General features: G+C 42.5%; 1 protein-coding gene across 4 annotated transcripts in view; it reads left to right on the top strand.

The window, feature by feature from the left end:
- Positions 1-20,476, top strand: part of CASR (calcium sensing receptor) — an 80,766-nt gene extending 60,290 nt beyond the window's left edge. For all 4 annotated transcript variants that reach the window (XM_043875401.1, XM_043875400.1, XM_043875399.1 and 1 more), the window contains exons 5-7: positions 11,151-11,381; positions 16,233-16,356; positions 18,058-20,476. In XM_043875401.1, coding sequence (XP_043731336.1) covers positions 11,151-11,381; positions 16,233-16,356; positions 18,058-19,580 — 1,878 coding nt within the window. In that variant the 3' untranslated portion in view covers positions 19,581-20,476. The remainder of the gene's footprint in view (positions 1-11,150; positions 11,382-16,232; positions 16,357-18,057) is intronic.
- Positions 20,477-21,541: the final 1,065 nt, after the last annotated feature.

The raw sequence follows: 21,541 nt of genomic DNA, 5'->3' as shown, positions 1-21,541 counted from the left end.
CAGGATTCCAACATGCCTCAAATTAATCAATAAACTGCATAAAAGTTGATAATGAAAGTAGCTTTGCATAAGAACCCAACCACCTCAAACCCTTGGGAAAAGTTGCCAAGAAACAAAGGGTGTACATCCTACCTATGTCAGTCACTTTAGCAATTCTCATAGAATGAGGAGTGACTGTCTAGGCTGGTAGAATGAGCCAGGAGGACCTACAGGTTCTCAGCCCTTCTTGTGTATGAAAAGTCTCACTCAGACATTACTGTTGGCTAAAGTTTCTAATCTTTATGAGGGACTGAAAGTTTCCTTCCTCACATTGCACCCCACATACTGCCTGACAAAGAAAAAGGAGCTCTAATGACGGTCAAAGACCAATAAGACTTCAGAAACCATGATACTAAGGAGTGGACTTTCAAGAAAGAAGAATAGACGGTCTTTTAGTAAATACTAGTGTCTCTCTCTTCCCTTTCATGTCTCCCTCTCCTTCTTCCTTTCCTTCCTGAGAAGCCTATGGGGAAAAAAAAAAACCCTAAAGAAAAATCCCAGGGTGAGATTGAAGGGGAAAGAGGCTTCCAGCGGGTAGTTCAATAGGTCTGCTCTTAAATGACGCTTTTCCCAGACAAGGAAGTAAAATCTGGATGTTCAAGGCTGAAATGGACATGTGAGGAAAAAAAAACAACAACAAGAATTAAGCTATAGTCAAGAGTGGGACTTTCAGTTTCATGCAGTGGAAAATTCAAACCAATTGGCTTAAACAAAAGCATAAGCATTAATATCTCACAATACTGAAGATCTCAGAAAGACTCCAAGTAAAACTAGACTCTCTCTTCATCTCTTTGTTCCATATCCTTTGGGGTTAGCAGTTTTCCTCCTCTGCAGCAGCTTCAGGCTCAAAAATCCTTACTTCTGCTGCTGCTGCTGCTGCTGCTAAGTCGCTTCAGTCATGTCCGACTCTGTACTTCCCAGGATTTCTTGGAAAAGTCCCAGAAACCACATTGATTAGATAGCTTGAGATCACAAGTCCATCCATGAAGTTAGGAGTGGAGTTCTCCCAAACTACTTAGACTGAGCATAAGAGGAGAGCTGGATCCCCAAAGGGCAATCAGAATGCTATTAGCAAAAGGAGGAGGAAAGAAAAGCTAAGTGGCCAAGATAAAGAGTAGCCACTACATAGACACCTCAGCTGACCATAGGACAGATAAGTATGTGTCCTCCTGGCTCACACAAGGTCTGGTACAATTCGTCCAGGAGAGGAGACAGGAAAATAGGGTCAGAGCTCTGGGGAGGAGCAACATGTGGACATTGGCCAAAGTGTCCTGTGTGCTTGCTGTAAAGTCTCCTTTAAGCCTCAGGAACCCAGGTGGTTGGGTGGATGGGTGGGTGTTCTGCAATTTAAGATCTTTGCCATGTCTCAGTCTATCAGCAGATGGACCAACAATTATTCACTCTCATTATTAACACCTACATGGAAACATATCACCTGTACAATCTATCCAGTCTAATCCTGGAATTCCACCCCCACCTTCTCTCAATTCTCTTCTAAGCCAATCTGCCTCGTACCTCCCCACAAAGCACTTACTAATTTTTGGCATAGTACTTGTACCTGAGGAGCTGTCAATTTTTGTCTCCTCTGTCATTATCCACCATGAACTTTTAACTTTTTTTCAAAATTCTCTTTCTCCTGGAAGTCTTTTCTAATTATACCCCTCACCACCACACACACACACTTTTTGACCATTCTTTCTTTTTCACTTTTCTTTTTTCTTCACTTTTGCCATTTATATAGACCCAATATAATTTTCTGCAGTTCTTCAGTTGACCAAAATAGATTCTTGTCAACAAAACTTCTGATTAAATAAGGTCAATCACAATTTTCTTCTTTTGTTCTTTTCTTCTTCTTTTCTCCCCATAAAATTTATCAGTCAAGTCATATGCCTTTAAAGTAACACTAACAGGTAACTTAAGAGCACACAGCATACAATTCCCTCCACAGACACCCCCAAGGCCTCCTCTCACCACTCAGCTTTCTCTTCCCTCTGACTCCTCTGCTCTCCTCTGAGCTTCATAAAAGCAGGAACTGCATCTGTATTGTTCAGCACTGTGTCCAGAACCTCTGACACCTGAATATGTGTAGAAAAAAAATGAATGAATGAATAGCAATCTAGTTGATTTGACCTGACAACACAACATAGAGAGAGTCCTTTGCAGACAGTTATTCAACCCAACAACCCAGCCTTGAATCAATGACTCTGGTCAGGATATTCTAGACTCTGATTGGATGAGCTTGGGTCATATGCCCAGGACAGTCTAAACTCTGATTGAATGAGCATATTAAATTTGATTTAATTATCAAATTTGAGTGGAACATCATGTAAATAAATAGGTAAGGAACCACCTGCTTCCTTCTTTCAGGATGATTGTGCACAAGGCATGCTTCCTGCTTTCTCCCACCTTATACCAGCCACTTACTAGTCAAAAAATAGGCATGCGTGGGAATTCCCTGGCGGTCCAGTGGTGAGGAGTGGATACTTTCACTGTAGGGGCCTGGATTCAATTCCTGGTTGGGGAAATAAGATCCCATAAGCCGAGTAACACAGCCCCCAAAAAGGTATGCGTGATGAAAGAATGGTGGTGATAACAGAAGTCAAATGGAATTAATCTTTCTAGGAATTGCTGGTACCATTGGGGTCTGATGGGGAGGGGATGAATTGAGGTGAGAGCCAGAGACAGTAGAGGGGAAATAAGAAAACATGACTGAGGTTAGAGAAAGGAATTGGTCCTGGATTTCCTTACACTCAGCACAGGAAGTGGCCATGAAGCAATAGATTCTTCTTACCTATGTGAGCTGTCCCTCATTTTTGTGAACGGAGTGCTTCATGCAGTCCATCCCGTTTTCCCTCTGTGCTAAGAAGTTATGTCATATGTATATGCTGGAAATTCTAGTTTCTAGTCTTTGGCTTAATTCAATTGACCCTTAGAGTACATACCAAGAGGTGATTCCCATTAATGCTTATAATGAGCAATAATTTGACTTTAAAATCCTTTAGAGGAAATACCCCAAAAGGCCACAAGATGGACATATTACCACATAATAGATAATACATGATAATGCACACAATAGATGATACATAATAATACATAATAAGTGATGCATGGTCCCTCTTCTCAAATGCCTTTCTTGGTGTTTAGTTTTCTTTTTGACTCTGTCAGTCTCTGTATATTATCTTCTATGTTTAAGTCTTTCTTTCAGTTTTTTTTTTTCTTTTTCTTCCAACCCAAGGATTGAACCTGTATCTCCTGTGTCTCCTGCATTGCAGACAGATTCTTTACCTGCTAAACCATCAGGGAAGCCCTCTTTCTCATATTTCTCCCCAGATAAAATAATTTAGAAGCATATTACACAGAATTATAATCTCAAGTAAAATTTGTATTTTGTTTTTTAATGGAACTATTAGTTCCTTCTTTTAAGATTCTCCAAAAAAAAAGTGTGTCTGTGTGGGGATTCCCCAACTGTTCAGTGGTTAGGACTCTACACTTTCACTGCTGAGGGCTAGGGTTCAATCCTTGGTCAGAGAACTAAAGTCCCAAAGCTGCGTGGCTTGGCCAAAAAGAAAAGAAAAATTAAAAAATAAAATAAAATTCTAAAAGAAGAGTGTTTTCTCTGGGGGAAATATCTAAATTATTTTTTAACTTATGTTGCCTTTTTGTGAGTCAGTGATTATCACTTTAAAGATTCCCTATCATTGCTTTTAAGGGTGAAATGGTTTCCATCCCTGCCTCTGCTGATACGAAAGGTATTGATTTGATCCAGAAAATCAGGTGCTTGAGTACATAACTGGCAAGTCAATATACCAGAAGAAATATTAAAGATGCCTAAAGAGATGACTTGAAGACATGACTTAGTAAACTGATAATTGATTATTAATGGACAAGGTGCAAATTTTGACTACAAAAATGCAACACTTATGTTATTTTACTTATATACCTGCTGTGAGGATGAAACACTACAGTACTGCGCAGGTCAGGATATCTGAAGTGAGGAGAAAGTAAATGATATCATCTGAATGGACCTTTAAGGATGGATAAGATGTATTGAGGGCTTCCCTGGTGGCTCAGACGGTAAAGAATACACCTCTTATGTGATATTCTATCTCTAATGATACAAAAAAAACAAATCAGCAGTGACCCGGGGCTGCAAATGGGGTGAGGATTGACTTGAACATCAGGAAAGCCTTTTGGGGTGACAGTAGTGGTAGTTACACAGGCATACACATTCGCCAAGACTCAGAACTATACACTTAAAATGGGTGCATTTTATCCTATGTAAGCCAAATGTCAATAAAGCTGATTAAATAGGGGAAAAAAAACAGAAAGTCTCCAAGGGAGGGCAGGTCATGCATAGAGATTTGAATGCCATTCAGTTTGGAACACTTCCAGTTACTGCCTCTTGTGTTGCCACAAGCATCATACATGTCTCTACCATCCCGTTTTAAAATATGTCCATCTTCTCAACCTAAATTTCACATTAGTCAAACTGTTTTAGCTAGAGATAGACAACCTAATAGCTAGGCCATTTAATCTGACTCCTATACCTCTATAGGTGAGGAGGGCATGGCAACCCACTCCAGTAATCTTGCCTGGAGAATTCCATGGACAGAGGAGCCTAGTGAGCTATAGTCCATGGTGTCGCAAAGAGTCAGACACAACTGAGGAACTTAGCATAGGACACAGCACACTTATACAGGCAGTATATATTGTAATGTTGGAGAGTTCGGACTCTAGCACCGGACTGCTGCTGCTGCTAAGTCACTTCAGTCATGTCCGACTCTGTGTGACCCCATAGACGGCAGCCCACCAGGCTCCTCTGTCCCTGGGATTCTCCAGGTAAGAATACTGGAGTGGGTTGCCATTTCTTTCTCCAATGCAGGCATGCATGCTAAGTCGTTTCAGTCATGTCCGACTCTGTGCAAGCACCAGACTAACTGGATTTAAATCCCATTTGCTATCTAACAGCTTTATGGCCTTGAGTAGTCACTTAATATGCCTGTGCTTCACTTTCCTCACCTTAGAAATAGAAGCCTCTATCTGAAACTTACGAGTTTGTTATGAGATGACATTAGTCAATATGCATGCAGTGCTTAAGATACTGCCTATGCATAATGAACTATTTTTTAATATATTTGGCCTTTTTATTAAAAAAGAAAGGATCATGCATTATGTAATTACTTTGAATTACTTTATTGCAGCTAAGTGAATGATTCTGGCACTCACTATATTAAGAGACTTCTATCCTGCATTTTAGGTGTTGATTGCTCCCTTCATCATTCTTATATGGAACAGCTGTGGTTTGGGACTTACCCTTCTCTTCAGGCAACTCCCAGCTATCACTCCAACATTGTTACACTATGGTGATTCCAACTTTCTTTTTTCCTCAAGAAAGTGGTAGGGGTTTTATAGTCAGTTTATTCCATTTTTTAATGGTTACTGAGAATTAAATTTGCCTATAACCAAGAACATAACATGCAAAATATAATATTTTACTGCAACTTTCTAAAAAGAGCACAAAAGAGGAGTGTGGTAGGCTACAGTCCATGGGGTCACAAAGAATTAGACACTACTGGGCAACTTCACTTTCACTTTCAGAAGGTTTGTTTATCTTTTTAAATGAGAAACAAGAACTTAGGTTACATTTATACCTCAAAAGGAGAAATTGTGTTGGCCCTTAATCCCACAGTGTAATTTTAAATATTTTGCTTTTTAATATATAGGTTTAAGTTCCAATCATAAAAGCCTTATAAAAACCTAATTTTTATGGTCCTCCTGCCTATTTACTCTTTAATATCACATTGGCCTTATTTTTCTCATCTATCCTCAGATCAGTGAAAACCTCATTTGGAGCACCATTTGACAAACCTAGCAGTATTGAATTAATATCTATTCTATTATGCTGGGGTCAGGAAGATTTCTTGGAGTAGGAAATGGCGACCCACTCTAGTATTCTTGCCTAGAAAATTCCATGGACAAAGGACCCTGGCAGGCTATAGTTCATGGGGTTGCAAAGAGTCAGACACAACTTAGCAACCAAACAACAACAACAAAATAAATTTCTAGCCACAAAGGTCCCAGGGTGCTTTCTTTTCTGGATAAACTGTTTGCACTACTAATTCTTACCTCTGCCTATCTTTATCTCATGTCCTGTCTGTGGCTAGTTACCAGGTCTCCTTAGTAAACTCGCAGCACCAAGTATCCTGAAGGTCATCTTGGTATGAAGGTCTCTACCTGCTGCTGAATGTCAGATCCACCAGCGAAGTCATATTTGTATATTTTAAATCTCTTTCCTTGCTTTCTTTTTTGAAACAGCTTTTATTGAGATATAATTCATACACCATACAGTTCACCTATTAAAATGTACAAGTCAGCAGTTTTTAGTATATTCACTGAGTTGTGCAGACATAACTGCAATCAATTTTAGAACATTTCACCGTATCAAAAAGAAATCTCATTTTCCATTCCCTTTGTATAACTGAATCACTTTGCTGTATACCTTAAACTATCACAATGCTGTTAATCAACTATACTCTGATATAAAATAAAAAGTTAAAAAAAAAAAACCTCATACCTTTTAGCTATCACTCCCTCTCACCTCATTCCCCCCATTCTTAAATTTCTGCAAATTTACTTTCTGTATCTGTATATTTGGACATTTCTGGACATTCATATAAATGGAGTCACAAAATATGTGGTCTTTTGCAACTGGCTTCTTTCACTTAGCGTTTTCTAGATTCATCCATGTTGTAGCATCTATCAGTACTTTATTTATTTTTATGGCTGAATAGTATCCTCTTGTATTTTATTTATCCATTCATCTAATTGATCGGCCTTAGGCTGTTTCCACTTTATAGTTATTATGAATGTTGCTGCTATGAACATTCATGTATGGTTATTGTGTGGACTTATGTTTTCATTTTTCTTGGGTATATACGTAAGAGTGGAATTGCTGGGTTGTATGGAAACTCTATGTTTAACTTTTTGAGAAAGTGCCAGACTATTTTCAAAAGTAGCTGCTTCGTTTTACATCCCCACCAGTAGTGTATGGAAGATTCTAATTTCTCTTCATTCATATCAACACTTGTTATTACCTGATCCTATGCCTCTTGATATGAAATCTAGTCTCTTTGCCTTGACTGCTCTTTGCCTGTCAACTTTATTTCCCCTTGTTCTCTAACACTTATACAAATTTTGAGAAGTTGGTCTCTTCACTGCCCCCATAATACTTTGTTTGTCCTTGTTGTGCCCACTGTCTTTAACACCTTCCTTTCCTTTGTCTTTACCACTCCAAATTTCTACCATGCCTCAAGCCTGCATTAAGCCCCTTCTAATGTCCATCTCCCCTGAATTCCTCTGTGCTCAGAGTTGATTCCCATAAGTTAGGCATTAACTATATTTTATCTTGCACTGTTGGCTCTATCATCCAATATGCCTTATATCTTATCACTCTAATCCATATGTAAACTCCTTGAGAACTTTACTACTACATCCTGTACTACCACAGCCCAATTCAAATCACACAGTAGATATTCTATAAATATTTGTTTGTTGATTGATTCTAAGAGTATAAAAATATAACCTTGAATTTACAATGGGTTTTTAATTGACATATAACTTATTTTTTAATATTTATTTATTGTTTATTTATTTGGCTGCACCAGGTCTTAGTTGCAGCATGTAGGATCTTTTAGCTGTGGCATGCAAACTCTAGTTGCAGCGTATGTGATCTAGTTCCCTGACCAGGGGTCGAACCCAGGCCCTCTGCATTGGGAGCACAGAGTCTTAGCCATTGGACCACCAGGGAAGCCCCAACAGTGAGTTTTTTAATCAAAAATTTTTAAATGATTTTGATTGGTTCCTTTTTCTTTTAAGGTAGGATATGCTAGAAGTCACTAGCCTATGCCAACAGCAATACAGAATAATTATAGACAGTGATGATCTTTGAGTCACTTTTCTGTCCAGTCTGATTAATGTGGAAGATGACCATTTAATTGTGAAATGATCTTATTCCAGTTCCCCTTTCAGTTCACCCACTGTTGCCAGGAGAGTTTCTTGGAGAGAAGCTGTAGACTGAGAAAAGTAGAGGAGCTCATTGTCTGGAGAATAAGAACCAAGGAATTGAAACTTGCATAGGCAAAAGAAAATGTATGCTAAATAATCTATCTTACTGTTGCATATGCCTTTTAAAGTATTCTTCAAACAAGAATGATGCTTTTAAAAAACATATTTCATGAGGAAATATTTCTGACAAATACTTGCCATTGATGCTCTCAACAATTCATATTGGTGTCAAGAGGGTACAGTAGAAAAGCACAAGTTTAAATCACAGCTGGAGAACTTTCTAGCTTATGACTTTGATGAGTTTCTTGACCTCTCCCTGCCTCAGTTTCCTCATCTATAAAATGAAGATATTAATAGTCCCTATCCATAGATGTGTTATGAGGGTCAGATGAGATGATGTGTACAAAGCATTAGTACGATGCCTGGCAGAAAGGAAGTGTAAATGAGAAGCAGTCCCCTCTCTCTTCACTCTTCTTACCTTTTATGCAGATCAGGGCAAAGATAGAGTTAGCATGACATGTGGATATGACAAGGATAAAATATTTGCACTCACAGGTAGTGGTAGATACATGGGACCAAAGTATGGAGGCTTTGGAAGGTACCTAGAGAAGTTTGAAGCATATTTCATCTAAACCATGGACGATCCCCGCTAGGAAGTAGAGGAGGCATGGTTATAGAATGGAGAAGGGTGGGCTGGTCATGTCAGAAAAGTTCCAGAGTACGTGGGAAGAATGAGGTTCTGAGTGCTACAAGAGGGGTCAGTCTTATAGAGCAGAAGGAATGCATGTTCCTCGGAGAGAAGGAGATGTGTCAGGACATCTGGGTAGAAACAAAAGAATGTACCCCACTGTGTACAGGTCATCCGGAGAGCAGAGGGGCCAAAGGAGGAGAGTTGGAGATATCTAATATAGGAAAGGAGCAGGTCTGTGGCACCACCTCTCTGAGGACTGCTTTAAGGGCTCAGTAAAAATGAAGGGAAAATGTAAGATTGGTGATCATTGAAGAAGGTTTGGGAGAACATCCTTAGTAGGATTCATTCTCCATCTTTTTTTTTCTTTTTTTTTTTTTTTGAGGATAACTCAGCTGCTCTGGCTGCAGAACAAAGGAACCAGGCAGTAGGGAGTGAGGGATCCCCATCTTCCATAAGCCTGGGACAAAAATCAGAGCAGCCAACTTCCACCAGGGCAGCAATGAGAGCACTAAAGGGGTCACCACACGCACAGCAGGTGACTGAGGCGCCCAGGTGCTGTGTCTGTACGCACATGTGGCCGGCCACATTCTCTGTCCCCACACTCACCCCAGGGCTGTTTATGAGCAAGCTCAGGAGCCTCCTTTTCTTTATTTAATTTTCCTTACAATAAATGTTGGCTTTAAAATACAGTCAAATACAGATATACATTGTTTTAAAAAGCTGTGTCATCTCAGGAGTGGAGTAGAACATGAAAGCTGCCCTTCCCTCGTCACACACATGGATAATAGGGCCCAAACTTTTCTCGGTGTCAGATTAGATGCTGGTTTTTCAGGTACCTTGAAAGTTATGCTAAACAGGAGAGGTACTTCTAAATGTATTCCTAGGGCCACCACAGCATAGAACAGCGAGAAATCGAAACTAGAACTTGGAGATTCCTGCAGTCTCTAGGGCCCAGCCCTCTCGTCCTGCCAGTGAGGAAACACACTCAGAGCCAGAGAGTGAGAAAGCCCTGTGAGTCACGAGGTACAGTGTAAGTGAGCACCCCTACTCTCACCGTCTGGACTGTGTATGTTTCACTCTCTCTCGGTGCCTCAGTGACCTCCTGGCACCGGGCAGTTCCCACATGAAAGATAAGCTGCTGAGTGCCCACTGCTTCCTCTCGACCCAAGTCAGGGGTGCACAGAAAGCAGAGGCAGGAGCCGAACGCTGCTGCCATGGAGCAGAGCCCCTACACGTGCAGGCTTGCAGCACTTCCTAGCTGTGTGCCTGGGACCAGATACTTCCTGTTTCCTCAGTTTCTCCATCAATAAAATGGGAGTGCATGCATGCTCAGTCGTGTCTGACTCATTGCAACCCTATGGACTGTAGCCCCACCACCCACCACCCACCACCCAGCACACCCACCCACCCCAGGCTCTTCTGGGATTTCCCAGGCAAGAATACTGGCATGGGTTGCCATTTCCTCCTCCAGGGGATATTCCCCACCCAGGGATTGAACCGGTGTCTCCTGCTTTTCAGGCAGATTTTTTACTGCTGAGCCACTGGGGAAGTCCCAAAATGAGGGTTAATAGTACTACTTGTTGTGAAGATTAGACAACAAATATAAAGCATTCAGCATTGTGCTTCAAAGGTAATAAAATGACTAGTAAGGTTTGGTGATTATTATCATTACTTTTTTGTACAAGGGCTTTGTGACTCATAACACCCTGCAAAAAGTAAAGGACTGGCCATGATTATAACAGTGATGGCCAAGGCTCTGCTCATAGCCTTCTTTCTTTCTTCCTTCCACCCTTCTCTCTGTGAACTTTGGCAGCAGGGCACTTCCACAGAAGCCATAGCTTAGAGAAAGATGGTGCAGAGTGTAAGAGTGCTACTCTTTCAAAAGCCCATCTCAGAAGACACCAGGGATGGCTCTGGTTTACAACCCTTTCCCTCCTGGGTACCACCAGATGATGGTGCACTTGTAAAAGCCTTGATTTGGCCAGTTCCATGGTAAGATGTATTCCTCTTCTTTTCCTGGCTTCAAGAAAATGTTTCCTACCCCTGTTGTTGGGTTGACCAAAAAACTGGGGTTTCATTGGGGTTTTTCCGTCACATCTTATGAAAAACCCAAATGAACTTTTTGGACCATCTGACACAATTCGCATACAAAATAAAGCTCATGGCTTACCAAGGCTGCCACTAACACATCTAAGTACCTTAATATAAATTACAAAAAGGTCCCTCTTCCTCAAGTCATGTCCCTTCCACTTTATTTGAACAAGATAGTTTACTGTCCTTGTGCAGTGCTCAACCTACATAACCATATGTGGCAGCCCTGTGACTTGTATTCAGAATATTCATCTCTGTTCTTTAGGTCCTGAAACACCTGCGGCACCTAAATTTTACCAGCAATATGGGGGAGCAAGTAACTTTCGATGAATGTGGAGACCTGGCAGGGAACTATTCCATCATCAATTGGCACCTCTCCCCAGAGGACGGCTCCATAGTATTTAAGGAAGTTGGATATTACAATGTCTATGCCAAGAAAGGAGAGAGACTCTTCATCAATGATGAAAAAATCCTATGGAGTGGATTCTCAAGGGAGGTATGTGCTGTCCATCAGGATACTAGATGCCTCCACCACAGGAAGAAACTGCACTGGGCTTTGGGAGGGCCTTGGGCTTTGCCACTGGACTTCCAGAATCACGAGTCCACTTCCATCAGTTCACTAACTGCGTTGTCAGGATTCCCTGTGAAATCTATGAGTGTTAGTGTCCAGAAGAGATTGCTCAAAACCGGAGCCCCATGCTTATTGTATTGAAACAATCTTATTCTTTACAAATCTGACTCCATGGCTAATAATAGTTTCTTTGGCTAAAACTTTCCCCCAACCAGAGCAAAATATTTAAGCAAACACAAGCATCACTCAAGACAGAGCATGGGCAATTCACACAGAGGTAGCTCCCTGTTATCCAAAATAGCTTAGGACTCACCTATAAATCAAAAGGACAATTTATTCTCCTCCTATGGGAGACCTGTAGCAAATAGGAGGATGCTTGTGACTGTGATCACGGCCTCCTTCAATGAGTATCACTTCATCTACAAGCCTGATTAATAACCAGAGGTACATTACTCCCAGTGAATATGCACTTAAGGAAAAGATACATGACAGGCTGAAATAATAATCATTCTACAATGGTTGTGTCCTAGAATATAATACGTTCTAAGGACCCAGATCCTCTGTAGGAACAAACCCTGGACCGGGCATCCTCTCTAACTTCCAAAAAGCCTGGATGAGAACTGCTACATTTTTCTTTGCATTTGCCTTTCTATTATTGGAGTTGGAAATGGCAGCCCACTCCAGTATTCTTGCCTGGAAAATCCCATGGAAAGAGGAGGCTGGTGAGCTACAGTCTATGCGGTCGCAAAGATTCAGACACAACTGAGGGACTAACACTTTCTATTATCACCTTTGAGTATCTTGGACCACTTTTTATGACATGACCAAAAATTCAACTTCTTCTTTTTACCAAATGCTTCTTAGGTTAATGGGTTTCTGCTGAGATACTACAATTTCACTGTTTCTCAATTTAAAGGATAAGTTACCCACAAGAAGTTCTCCTATAGATAGCAAATCTCATCCACAGTGTGCAAGTCTTTTTAGTTTCTACCTCAGAGAATGAATTCTCAATTATAAACATGTCATGACCCTTTTCCAGACAGAGCTTTGGGGATTCCAGAGGGTATGTTCCTCTGTTCACCAACTATACTCTTGTCTAAATTATCACATGTATCAGTTGACTACAGTCTAAATTGATCAGCTATGTTATTTATTATCTGTTCCCTGCTGTTGTTGACTCATCCAGGTTATATTTTACCTATGTTGATGCACACAGTTGTCTCTAATTCAATGGTATAGATTGAACCATTGTTATTTTGTTATTTTGAGGTTTTTGCCACTCACAGCCTAACAGAAGCCAAGAAGGAAAGCTACTAAACTCATTTTAAAAGGCTAACATATCTTAACATCAAAAACAGGCAATAACAGTACAAGAAAAGACAATTATAGGCCAATTTATAAACATAGATGTGGTCACGTCCTAAGTAAAATATCAACAAAGTTTAACCAGCAATGTATAAAATACATACCGTGATCCAGTAGAGTTTGCAGTGAATTTACAGGCACATAATAATAGCAAATATTGCAGTGTTCATAGATGTAGCTTATCCTATCCTTCCTTCAAACCAGGGTCCTGAGCGTCTCAATGATCATCAGATCTGGTATCGCTACTTCTATTCCTCTTTCATTAGAAAATATTGCTGATCATCTGTTCAAGTGTTTTTAAATTCCTTGTCAAGCCAGTTATTTCTTTTTTGCTGGAAACAATGATAATTAATTTACTGCTTTCCAGGTGTTTAACTTTGTAAGATGTCTCCAGTTCAAGCAAGTAGTGGGAAGGGGGACAGTCTTCTTAAAGAGATGTTTTGAAAATAGTATGAGCCCTACCCTGTATCAAGGGTTATTCAAGGCTTTGTAACTGGGGCTACAAAAATGAAGACTTGCTCCCTAATTCAAGAAATGTATGCTTTATTCAAAATATACTTCGTTCTTATATTTACTATCTCTGATACACATAGACTGTCAGGTAGTAAATACCTAATAAGTACTCAGTTACCTGGCATGATCAAAGATTGAGATGGAAGCAGGACTTCTGAATGGTGAAACAATGGTAGATTGGGCAAAATTGTCAAAAACAATAACTTAAGAAGCTAGAAATCAACCAATAGCATATATCAAAAGGTGAAGTTTTTTGATGTTTTTTTCTTTAAGAAAAACTGATGAAACTCAGCTAACAGTGGCAGTCTATGGCATTTTAGCCCAGGGCTGCTCTCCAGTTATTTCTAATGTGGACAAGCATGTTATCTGCATTATTATTAAAAATAACAAGTTTTTTTTAGCCCTTTCCAATATGTTTGCCCATATTTTTCTTGTTCCACTAACTAGGAACTCTGGCGTAATACATAATAGTAGTGGTGATACTGACCACCTTTATTTTAAATAAGCACCCTTATTTATTTTAAATTAAATAATATTGTGTCATATGTTTATGCTAAGAATTTGGGGATTTTTTTTCAAGGTAAAGATATTTCTTCCTACTCTCATTAAGTTTTTTTCTAATTTTTTAAAAATTTATTTATTTTGTAATTGAAGGATCATTGCTTTACAGAATTTTGTTTTCAGTCCAACATCATTAAGTTTTTTATCACTGCTGCTGCTGCTAAATCATTTCAGTCATGTCCAACACTGTGCGACCCCATAGACGGCAGCCCACCAGGCTCCCCCATCCCTGGGATTCTCCAGGCAAGAATACTGGAGTGGGTTGCCATTTCCTTCTCCAATGCATGAAAGTGAAAAGTGAAAGTGAAGTCACTCAGTCGTGTCGGATTCTTCGCGACCCCATTTTTATCACTAGTTTGTGTTAAACTTCATCAAATATTTTTTCATCCATTGATGACCATGTTTTTCTGTGTTAATTTATTATTACAATGAGTGACACAGAATTTCTGGTATTAAACTTGCTTACATTCCTGGCAGAAACTCAGCATGATCATGGTGTATTTTATTTTTCATGCCCTTTGAGTTTGTCTGTTATTTTAGTACTTTTCATCTGTTTTCAAGTAGTAGAAAGTAGTTGTACTCTTTCCAGATCCTTTCAGAGTCCTTACCCTTTGCACGTATCTCCAGGATTTCTATACATTTTTACTTCCAATAATCAGAACTTGATATTCTTTTTCAGAGACTGCCTGCAGGCTAATGGAACCCATTTTGCCTACAGGCTCAGAGAGGCAAAGGAGAACCTCAGAAGAGCCTAGGAATTTACATTTCCCTTCCTCTCTGACTGCTGTGGAAGTGTGAAAGCCCTAGCCCTTTTCTTCAGGTCAGGACAGCATTGGGGCCTAACCTGCAGTCCAGAGCTCCCCCGGGGGATGGGGTAGAAGTCAGAGGGACTTTGCTCAGGATCATAGCCTTGCTTCTTCTCCTGCCTCCTATGTCCCACTTCCTCCATTCTCTTCCTGATTCCTTTGGGAGAACTTTCCTTATAAATCACTTGGACACAAATCCTCAACTCAGCTCTACTTCTGAAGACAACTTAATAAGTGAGATGGGCCTTCATACTGTCCTTGTCTTATTTTAGAATTAAGGTTATTATACTGGGCTTACAAGAATTAGTTGGAAGGTGCTCCTTTAAGAATATATATATATATTTTCCTGATCTCTGCTAGAGTTTGTATAAGATTTATCTGTTCCTTGAAAGTTTAGTATTATTTGCTTTTGGTGAACAAGGATGATGGTCATCTCAGGTATTACTATGTGGTGGGGAGGAAGTAAGTGGAAAGAGGAGTATGTAGTTAGATGTAGGTTATTATCCTGGTCCTAGTTTCTGTTTTGGGTGGTAGTCATTAAAAATGAGGGGCTTCCTAGGTGGCTCAGTGGTAAAAGAACCCACCTGCCAATGCAGGAGATACCAGTTCAATCCCTGGTCGGGAAGATCCCCTGGAGGAGGAAATGGCAATCCACTACAGTATTCTTGCCTGAAGAACCCCATGGACAGAGGAGACTGGCAAGCTGTAGTCCACAGGATCACAAAGAATCAGACATGACTGAGTGACTGAGCATGCACACACACATTAAAAATGACTAGCCAAAAGTGGCTCAAACATGAACAAGTAATAATAGTTTAAGGGTTATGATTAATCAAACTCTGTGCACCTGAAGTCCATTAAGGAAATAAATTAAATAAAAACTATGTTATCTGAAGTTAATGTAGCTATTGCAGCTTTCTTTTGGTTAGTAATCACCTGGTATAGTTTTCTGATCCATTTATTTTCGCCTCTTCCATGCCTGTCAGGCCTACCTCACTGAGTTGTTGCAAGCATCTCAGAAATCACCCTGTAAAGCATAAAAGAAAATTGAAGGAATTACATTTTACTACAAAGTTCAAAGTCTCATTTTCCAATGTCCCCTTGTCTCAGCATTTCCCCTTGTGGCTCTCCCTCTGGGTGCAGGTCCATGTCCCTGTGTCCTGTAGTTTGTCTCAAACTTTTAGTTCTATGAAAAGTAAACAGATGTCTTTTTCTGGGACTTGTAGAGGATGGAAGGGAAGGCTATTTAGGGAGGATTTTGTTACTGCGTAGACTCCCAACAATTAATCTTCCTCGAATTCCACTGAGATGTGTTTGTGTGTCTGTGTGTGTGCGCCTGCCCTTTCCCATAGGCATTTGTCCCCTTCAGAGATAATAGGAACACAGACCACTGGCCCTTCCTCTGCCTGGATTGGGCCTGAGTCTGCCACAGTGGTGCTGGTGCCCAGCTCCTCCCTCTGACACATGTCAGAGGAGCTGGAAGACTGACCCCAAGCTGCAGCCCCTCACTGTTGTGATCTCCGCCCTCCAGGTGCCTTTCTCCAACTGCAGCCGAGACTGCCTGCCAGGGACCAGGAAGGGCATCATCGAGGGGGAGCCCACGTGCTGCTTTGAGTGCGTGGAGTGTCCGGATGGGGAGTACAGCGACGAGACAGGTATAGCGGCAGCCCCGGCGCGCTGCAGAGCCCCCTTCACTCTGGGCCCCGGGCTCAGCGAGGTCCCTGGAACAGCGGTGCTGAGACGGTGCCAAGCATGCTTTCTCATTTAACATGGTTTGTCTCAGCGTCACACTGGGCTGCACGCTGAGGGGGATAGAATCGGAACATTAGGTATCTCTGCAGTACCGTAAAAGTTTACAAATACGTCTGTTGCACATCTTTCTCTTAGGTCGATACTGCACTCCAGTATTGTTTTTCTTTTCTTAGAGCTCAGTGATCCTGAATAGACAAAGTTGTGAATATTCCAGGCTCCAGAGTTAATAGGTCACAATAGATTGTCTACAGAGTGCCTGGCACTGGACTTACTATCTTATTTATGTTTCTCCTATGCCTCAGTTTCTTCATCTATAAAGTGAGAATAATAATAAACCTATCTTACAGAGTTTGGGGGATTAAATTAGATAAAACTGGTAAAACAAATGATAAGTTATAGAGAAATATTTGATTGGCATATTGGAAACACTCTATAAATACTAAATATAATTTTTTTCTCATTATTATTAACTCATTTCATCCTCACTATCATGATGGAGTTATTATTGCTCCCATTTCACCGATGAGGAAACTGACGCTTAGAATGGTTAAGGAGCCTGACCAAAGTCACACAGATAATAAGTGGCAGGGCCAGGATTCGCATCCAGATCTCTGCCTGCAAAGCCCATGCTCCTTTCACTCCCCAAAACTGCACACTGACTAAGACACAGCAGAGACATAGTAAACATTTGTTGGTCAAATGAGCCTGCAGCCACCCTCACTAGAAAGCCACTGATGTGGCGTGAGGAAGGCATAGGTCAGAATCGAGGAGTACTTAGCCGTGATCTAAGAGGCTGCTCTGGCGTGTCTACAAAGCCCATCCTTATGTCTAAAATAAGTCAGACTGAATGTGAATCACTGTGAAAATTGGTGGACAGTGCCAGACCCCCAGTGTGCAGGGCAGCCACCTGTCCGGCAAGGCTGATCATTCTGTGCTTGCTGAATGATGGTTTGTACATCATCAAGTAGTGTTAAAGGAAGCAAGTAGCCCTCCTAGAGTTTGGGATTGACCTGTACACACTGCTATATATAAAATGGATGACCAACAATGACCTACTATATAACACAGGGAAATCAGTTCAATATTATGTCACAACCTAAATGGGAAAAGAATTTGAAAAAGAATAGATACATGTCTGTGTATAAACCGAATCACTTTGCTATACACCTGAAACTATCACAACCTTGTTAATCAACTATACTGCAACATAAAATTTAAAAATTTTTCAAAAAGTAGCCCCCATATATACAAACTGGAGGAGGGCATGGCAACCCACTCCAGTTTTCTTGTCTGGAGAACCCCATGGATAGATGAGCCTGGTGGGCTACAGTCCATAGGGTCTGAAAGAGTTGGACACAACTGAAGGGACTGAGCACAGCACTCATGACTGAGTTCAGCACAAAAGAAAAAATAATAGAACCACCAAAGAAGCATGAAATTAAGTATATTATTAAGCATAAGGTTCAGTACATTATCTGATAATGTAAAAATCACAATTAATTCATCAATACAGCAAATTTAAAGTTCCCTCATCACCACATTCACACTCATACATTTCAGCCTCTGCCACTCAGTACTAACCCCTTCACTGTGACATTTTACAGATGCAAGTGCCTGTGATAAGTGCCCTGATGACTTCTGGTCCAATGAGAACCACACTTCCTGCATCGCCAAGGAGATCGAGTTTCTGTCCTGGACCGAGCCCTTTGGGATCGCACTCACGCTCTTTGCTGTGCTGGGCATTTTCCTCACAGCCTTTGTGCTGGGTGTCTTCATCAAGTTCCGCAACACGCCCATCGTCAAGGCCACAAACCGGGAACTCTCCTACCTCCTCCTCTTCTCCCTGCTCTGCTGCTTCTCCAGCTCCCTGTTCTTCATCGGAGAGCCCCAGGACTGGACCTGTCGCCTGCGCCAGCCGGCCTTTGGCATCAGCTTCGTGCTCTGCATCTCTTGCATCCTGGTGAAAACCAATCGGGTCCTCCTGGTGTTTGAGGCCAAGATTCCCACCAGCTTCCACCGCAAGTGGTGGGGGCTCAACCTGCAGTTCCTGCTGGTCTTCCTCTGCACCTTCATGCAGATTGTCATCTGTGCCATTTGGCTCAATACGGCGCCCCCCTCGAGCTATCGCAACCACGAGCTAGAGGACGAGATCATCTTCATCACCTGCCACGAGGGCTCGCTCATGGCGCTGGGCTTCCTGATCGGCTACACCTGTTTGCTGGCCGCCATCTGTTTCTTCTTCGCCTTCAAGTCCCGGAAGCTGCCGGAGAACTTCAACGAAGCCAAGTTCATCACCTTCAGCATGCTCATCTTCTTCATCGTCTGGATCTCCTTCATCCCCGCCTACGCCAGCACTTACGGCAAGTTCGTCTCTGCGGTGGAGGTGATCGCCATCCTGGCGGCCAGCTTTGGCTTGCTGGCCTGCATCTTCTTCAACAAGGTCTACATCATCCTCTTCAAGCCGTCCCGGAACACCATCGAGGAGGTGCGCTGCAGCACCGCGGCACACGCCTTCAAGGTCGCCGCCCGAGCCACGCTGCGCCGTAGCAACGTCTCCCGCCAGCGGTCCAGCAGCCTGGGGGGCTCCACGGGATCCACCCCCTCCTCCTCCATCAGCAGCAAGAGCAACAGCGAGGACCCCTTCCCGCAGCAGCAGCCGGAGAGGCAGAAGCAGCCGCAGCCGCTGGCCCTGAGCCCACACAACGCGCAGCAGCCACAGCCGCGGCCACCCTCGACCCCGCAGCCGCAGCCACAGTCGCAGCAGCCGCCGAGATGCAAGCAGAAGGTCATCTTCGGCAGCGGCACCGTCACCTTCTCGCTGAGCTTTGACGAGCCTCAGAAGAGCGCCGTGGCTCACAGGAATTCCACGCACCAGACCTCCCTGGAGGCCCAGAAAAACAACGACGCCCTGACCAAACACCAGGCGCTGCTCCCTCTGCAGTGCGGGGAGACGGACTCGGAACTGACCGCCCAGGAGACAGGCCTGCAGGGCCCTGTGGGTGAGGACCACCAGCTAGAGATGGAGGACCCCGAAGAGATGTCCCCGGCACTTGTAGTGTCTAATTCCCGGAGCTTTGTCATCAGCGGCGGAGGCAGCACTGTTACAGAAAACATGCTGCGTTCTTAAAAGGGAAGGAGAAAGTGAGTTCAGGGGGAATCCAGGCAGTTTTCCCAGGATGACCTTCTCCACAGGGATGAGGAACTGCCCCCCGGCTCCCTTCCTCCAGGAAGGAGGGATAAGACCCACCAAATGCTCGGAACTTAGCTGCACTGCTATAAACGACAGTGAATGAAATAATGTCCCCATTAAAATGAAAAAGAGGGGAGCTGTGTGCTTCTGTGGTTAGGTTATCAGAGTGCTGAGATCCCTGTAGTCAGGTTCACCTTTCCTATCCCTGCTTCCATTCTCCTCTTCTGTTCTATCCCACCCAACAGTCCAGAGATAAAACCATGGCTTTAAGATACCCACCTATTCCCTCTAGGGTTTTCTTTCTTGTTTTTGTTGCTGTTGTTTTGGTTTGATTTTTGTTTTTAATGTTGAAACGTCTGCCCTGAACTTTGCAGACAGCCTGGTCCAGAGACAAACCTGTGCAGAGTGACAGGACCTCATACTGGCCACCACTAGAGTTGAGTGTGAAAGAATGTCACCAGTTCTGCCCAACGCCTTGACAGTGGGAAGAACTTGAAATGTCCAAAGCTGTAAGGTGAATGTGTCCCCTCCTATTTATGAAAACTGTTAAATATGTGGTCTCCTACTTGCTGCTGCTGTCATGTGACGTGGAGAAGGTTAGCATCCATCCCCTAACAGTACGTCTGATTTTGTCCAGAGTGTGATGGTGATGCCATGTGTAGATTCCAAGATCTCAGGAATCACCTCAGACTGCTGGGAAGGGACTGCACGAATCCAGTGAACTGTATCTGTAATTAATATTGTCATATGTAGCTTTATCCTTAAGAAAATGCTTCTGTTTTAATAGTCCATGGACAATATAAACTGGAAAAAATGTCCCAGTCTGGTTGATATAAGGCAGTATTATTGAGTTCCATTTTCTTTGCCCACCCCACCACCCACACCCCAATGAGCTAAGCCCTAAATGAGCCCTTTCAGGGCCCAGTGATCCAGAAACTCCCTCTTTCTCCACCCCAAACGCTTCCTGAAGTCAGATGCATGCCTTCCCCTGTGAAGAATAAGCTCCCAGTCTCTGACCTCCTACCAGTTTCTGGGGTAAGAGCACATGGTTCCAAGAGAGCTCTCGTGGGTTATTACTCTTGGCACTCCCCAATGCCGTACTTAGGTTCCCTCCAGCAGTGGGAGTCTGCCCGTGGGTAGTTACAAGATTGAATGTTGAACGGCATACTGCTGAACAGTCAGGTTCTGGAGCTAGAGAGACCTGGGGTCAAGTGCTGGGTTTGTCATTCACAAGTTGGGTGACCACAGGCAGGGAACCTTGACCTCACTCAGCCCCAGCTTCTTTGTGTCTAAAATGGAGGTATAATCATTCTTTTCCCTCAGAGCTCTTATGTGGGTTAAATGAGATAAATGTATGTAAAGTATTTTAGCATGGTGCCTAGCCCATAGTAAGCACGCAATAAATGTTAGTTAATATTATTACTGATATTGTAATTTTTTTCACTTGTTTAAAATAGAAAACACATTTATTTAACCATTCACACTTTAACAACAAACCCACTGATCACACTAACTTTCTCCATAATAAGCCCAAGAACTCTAGGGCCCAGCCCAAGGGGTCCTGAACACCATAGCTCATGGTGAAGCCGAACATCAGTCCCCTAAGGGCCCCATGCTCCCCCCACCTCTGTGGTGTCAGAACCAAGATGTCTAGCACCAAGGGAAGACCATCCCAGTCTGGCAGCCGACTCTCAGATCTCTCTAAATGCTGCTTTTAAGCCAGTCAAACCTGTGTGACGCCACAAAGTTTACAGTTCTTGATGACTTTCTGACCATATTCTTCCAAAAGGGCCACCTTTCCTTGATTTTTAACATGAAAATGAATTGTGGAAGGGACTTCCCTGGTAGGCCGATGGTAAAGACTCCATGCTGCCAATGCAGGGGACGCAGGTTCAATC

This window comes from Cervus elaphus, chromosome 19 (genome assembly GCF_910594005.1).
Source record: "Cervus elaphus chromosome 19, mCerEla1.1, whole genome shotgun sequence".
Lineage (NCBI taxonomy): Eukaryota > Metazoa > Chordata > Mammalia > Artiodactyla > Cervidae > Cervus > Cervus elaphus.
Note: the sequence above shows the minus strand (reverse complement) of the source record. Positions and strands in the feature narration are given on the sequence as shown.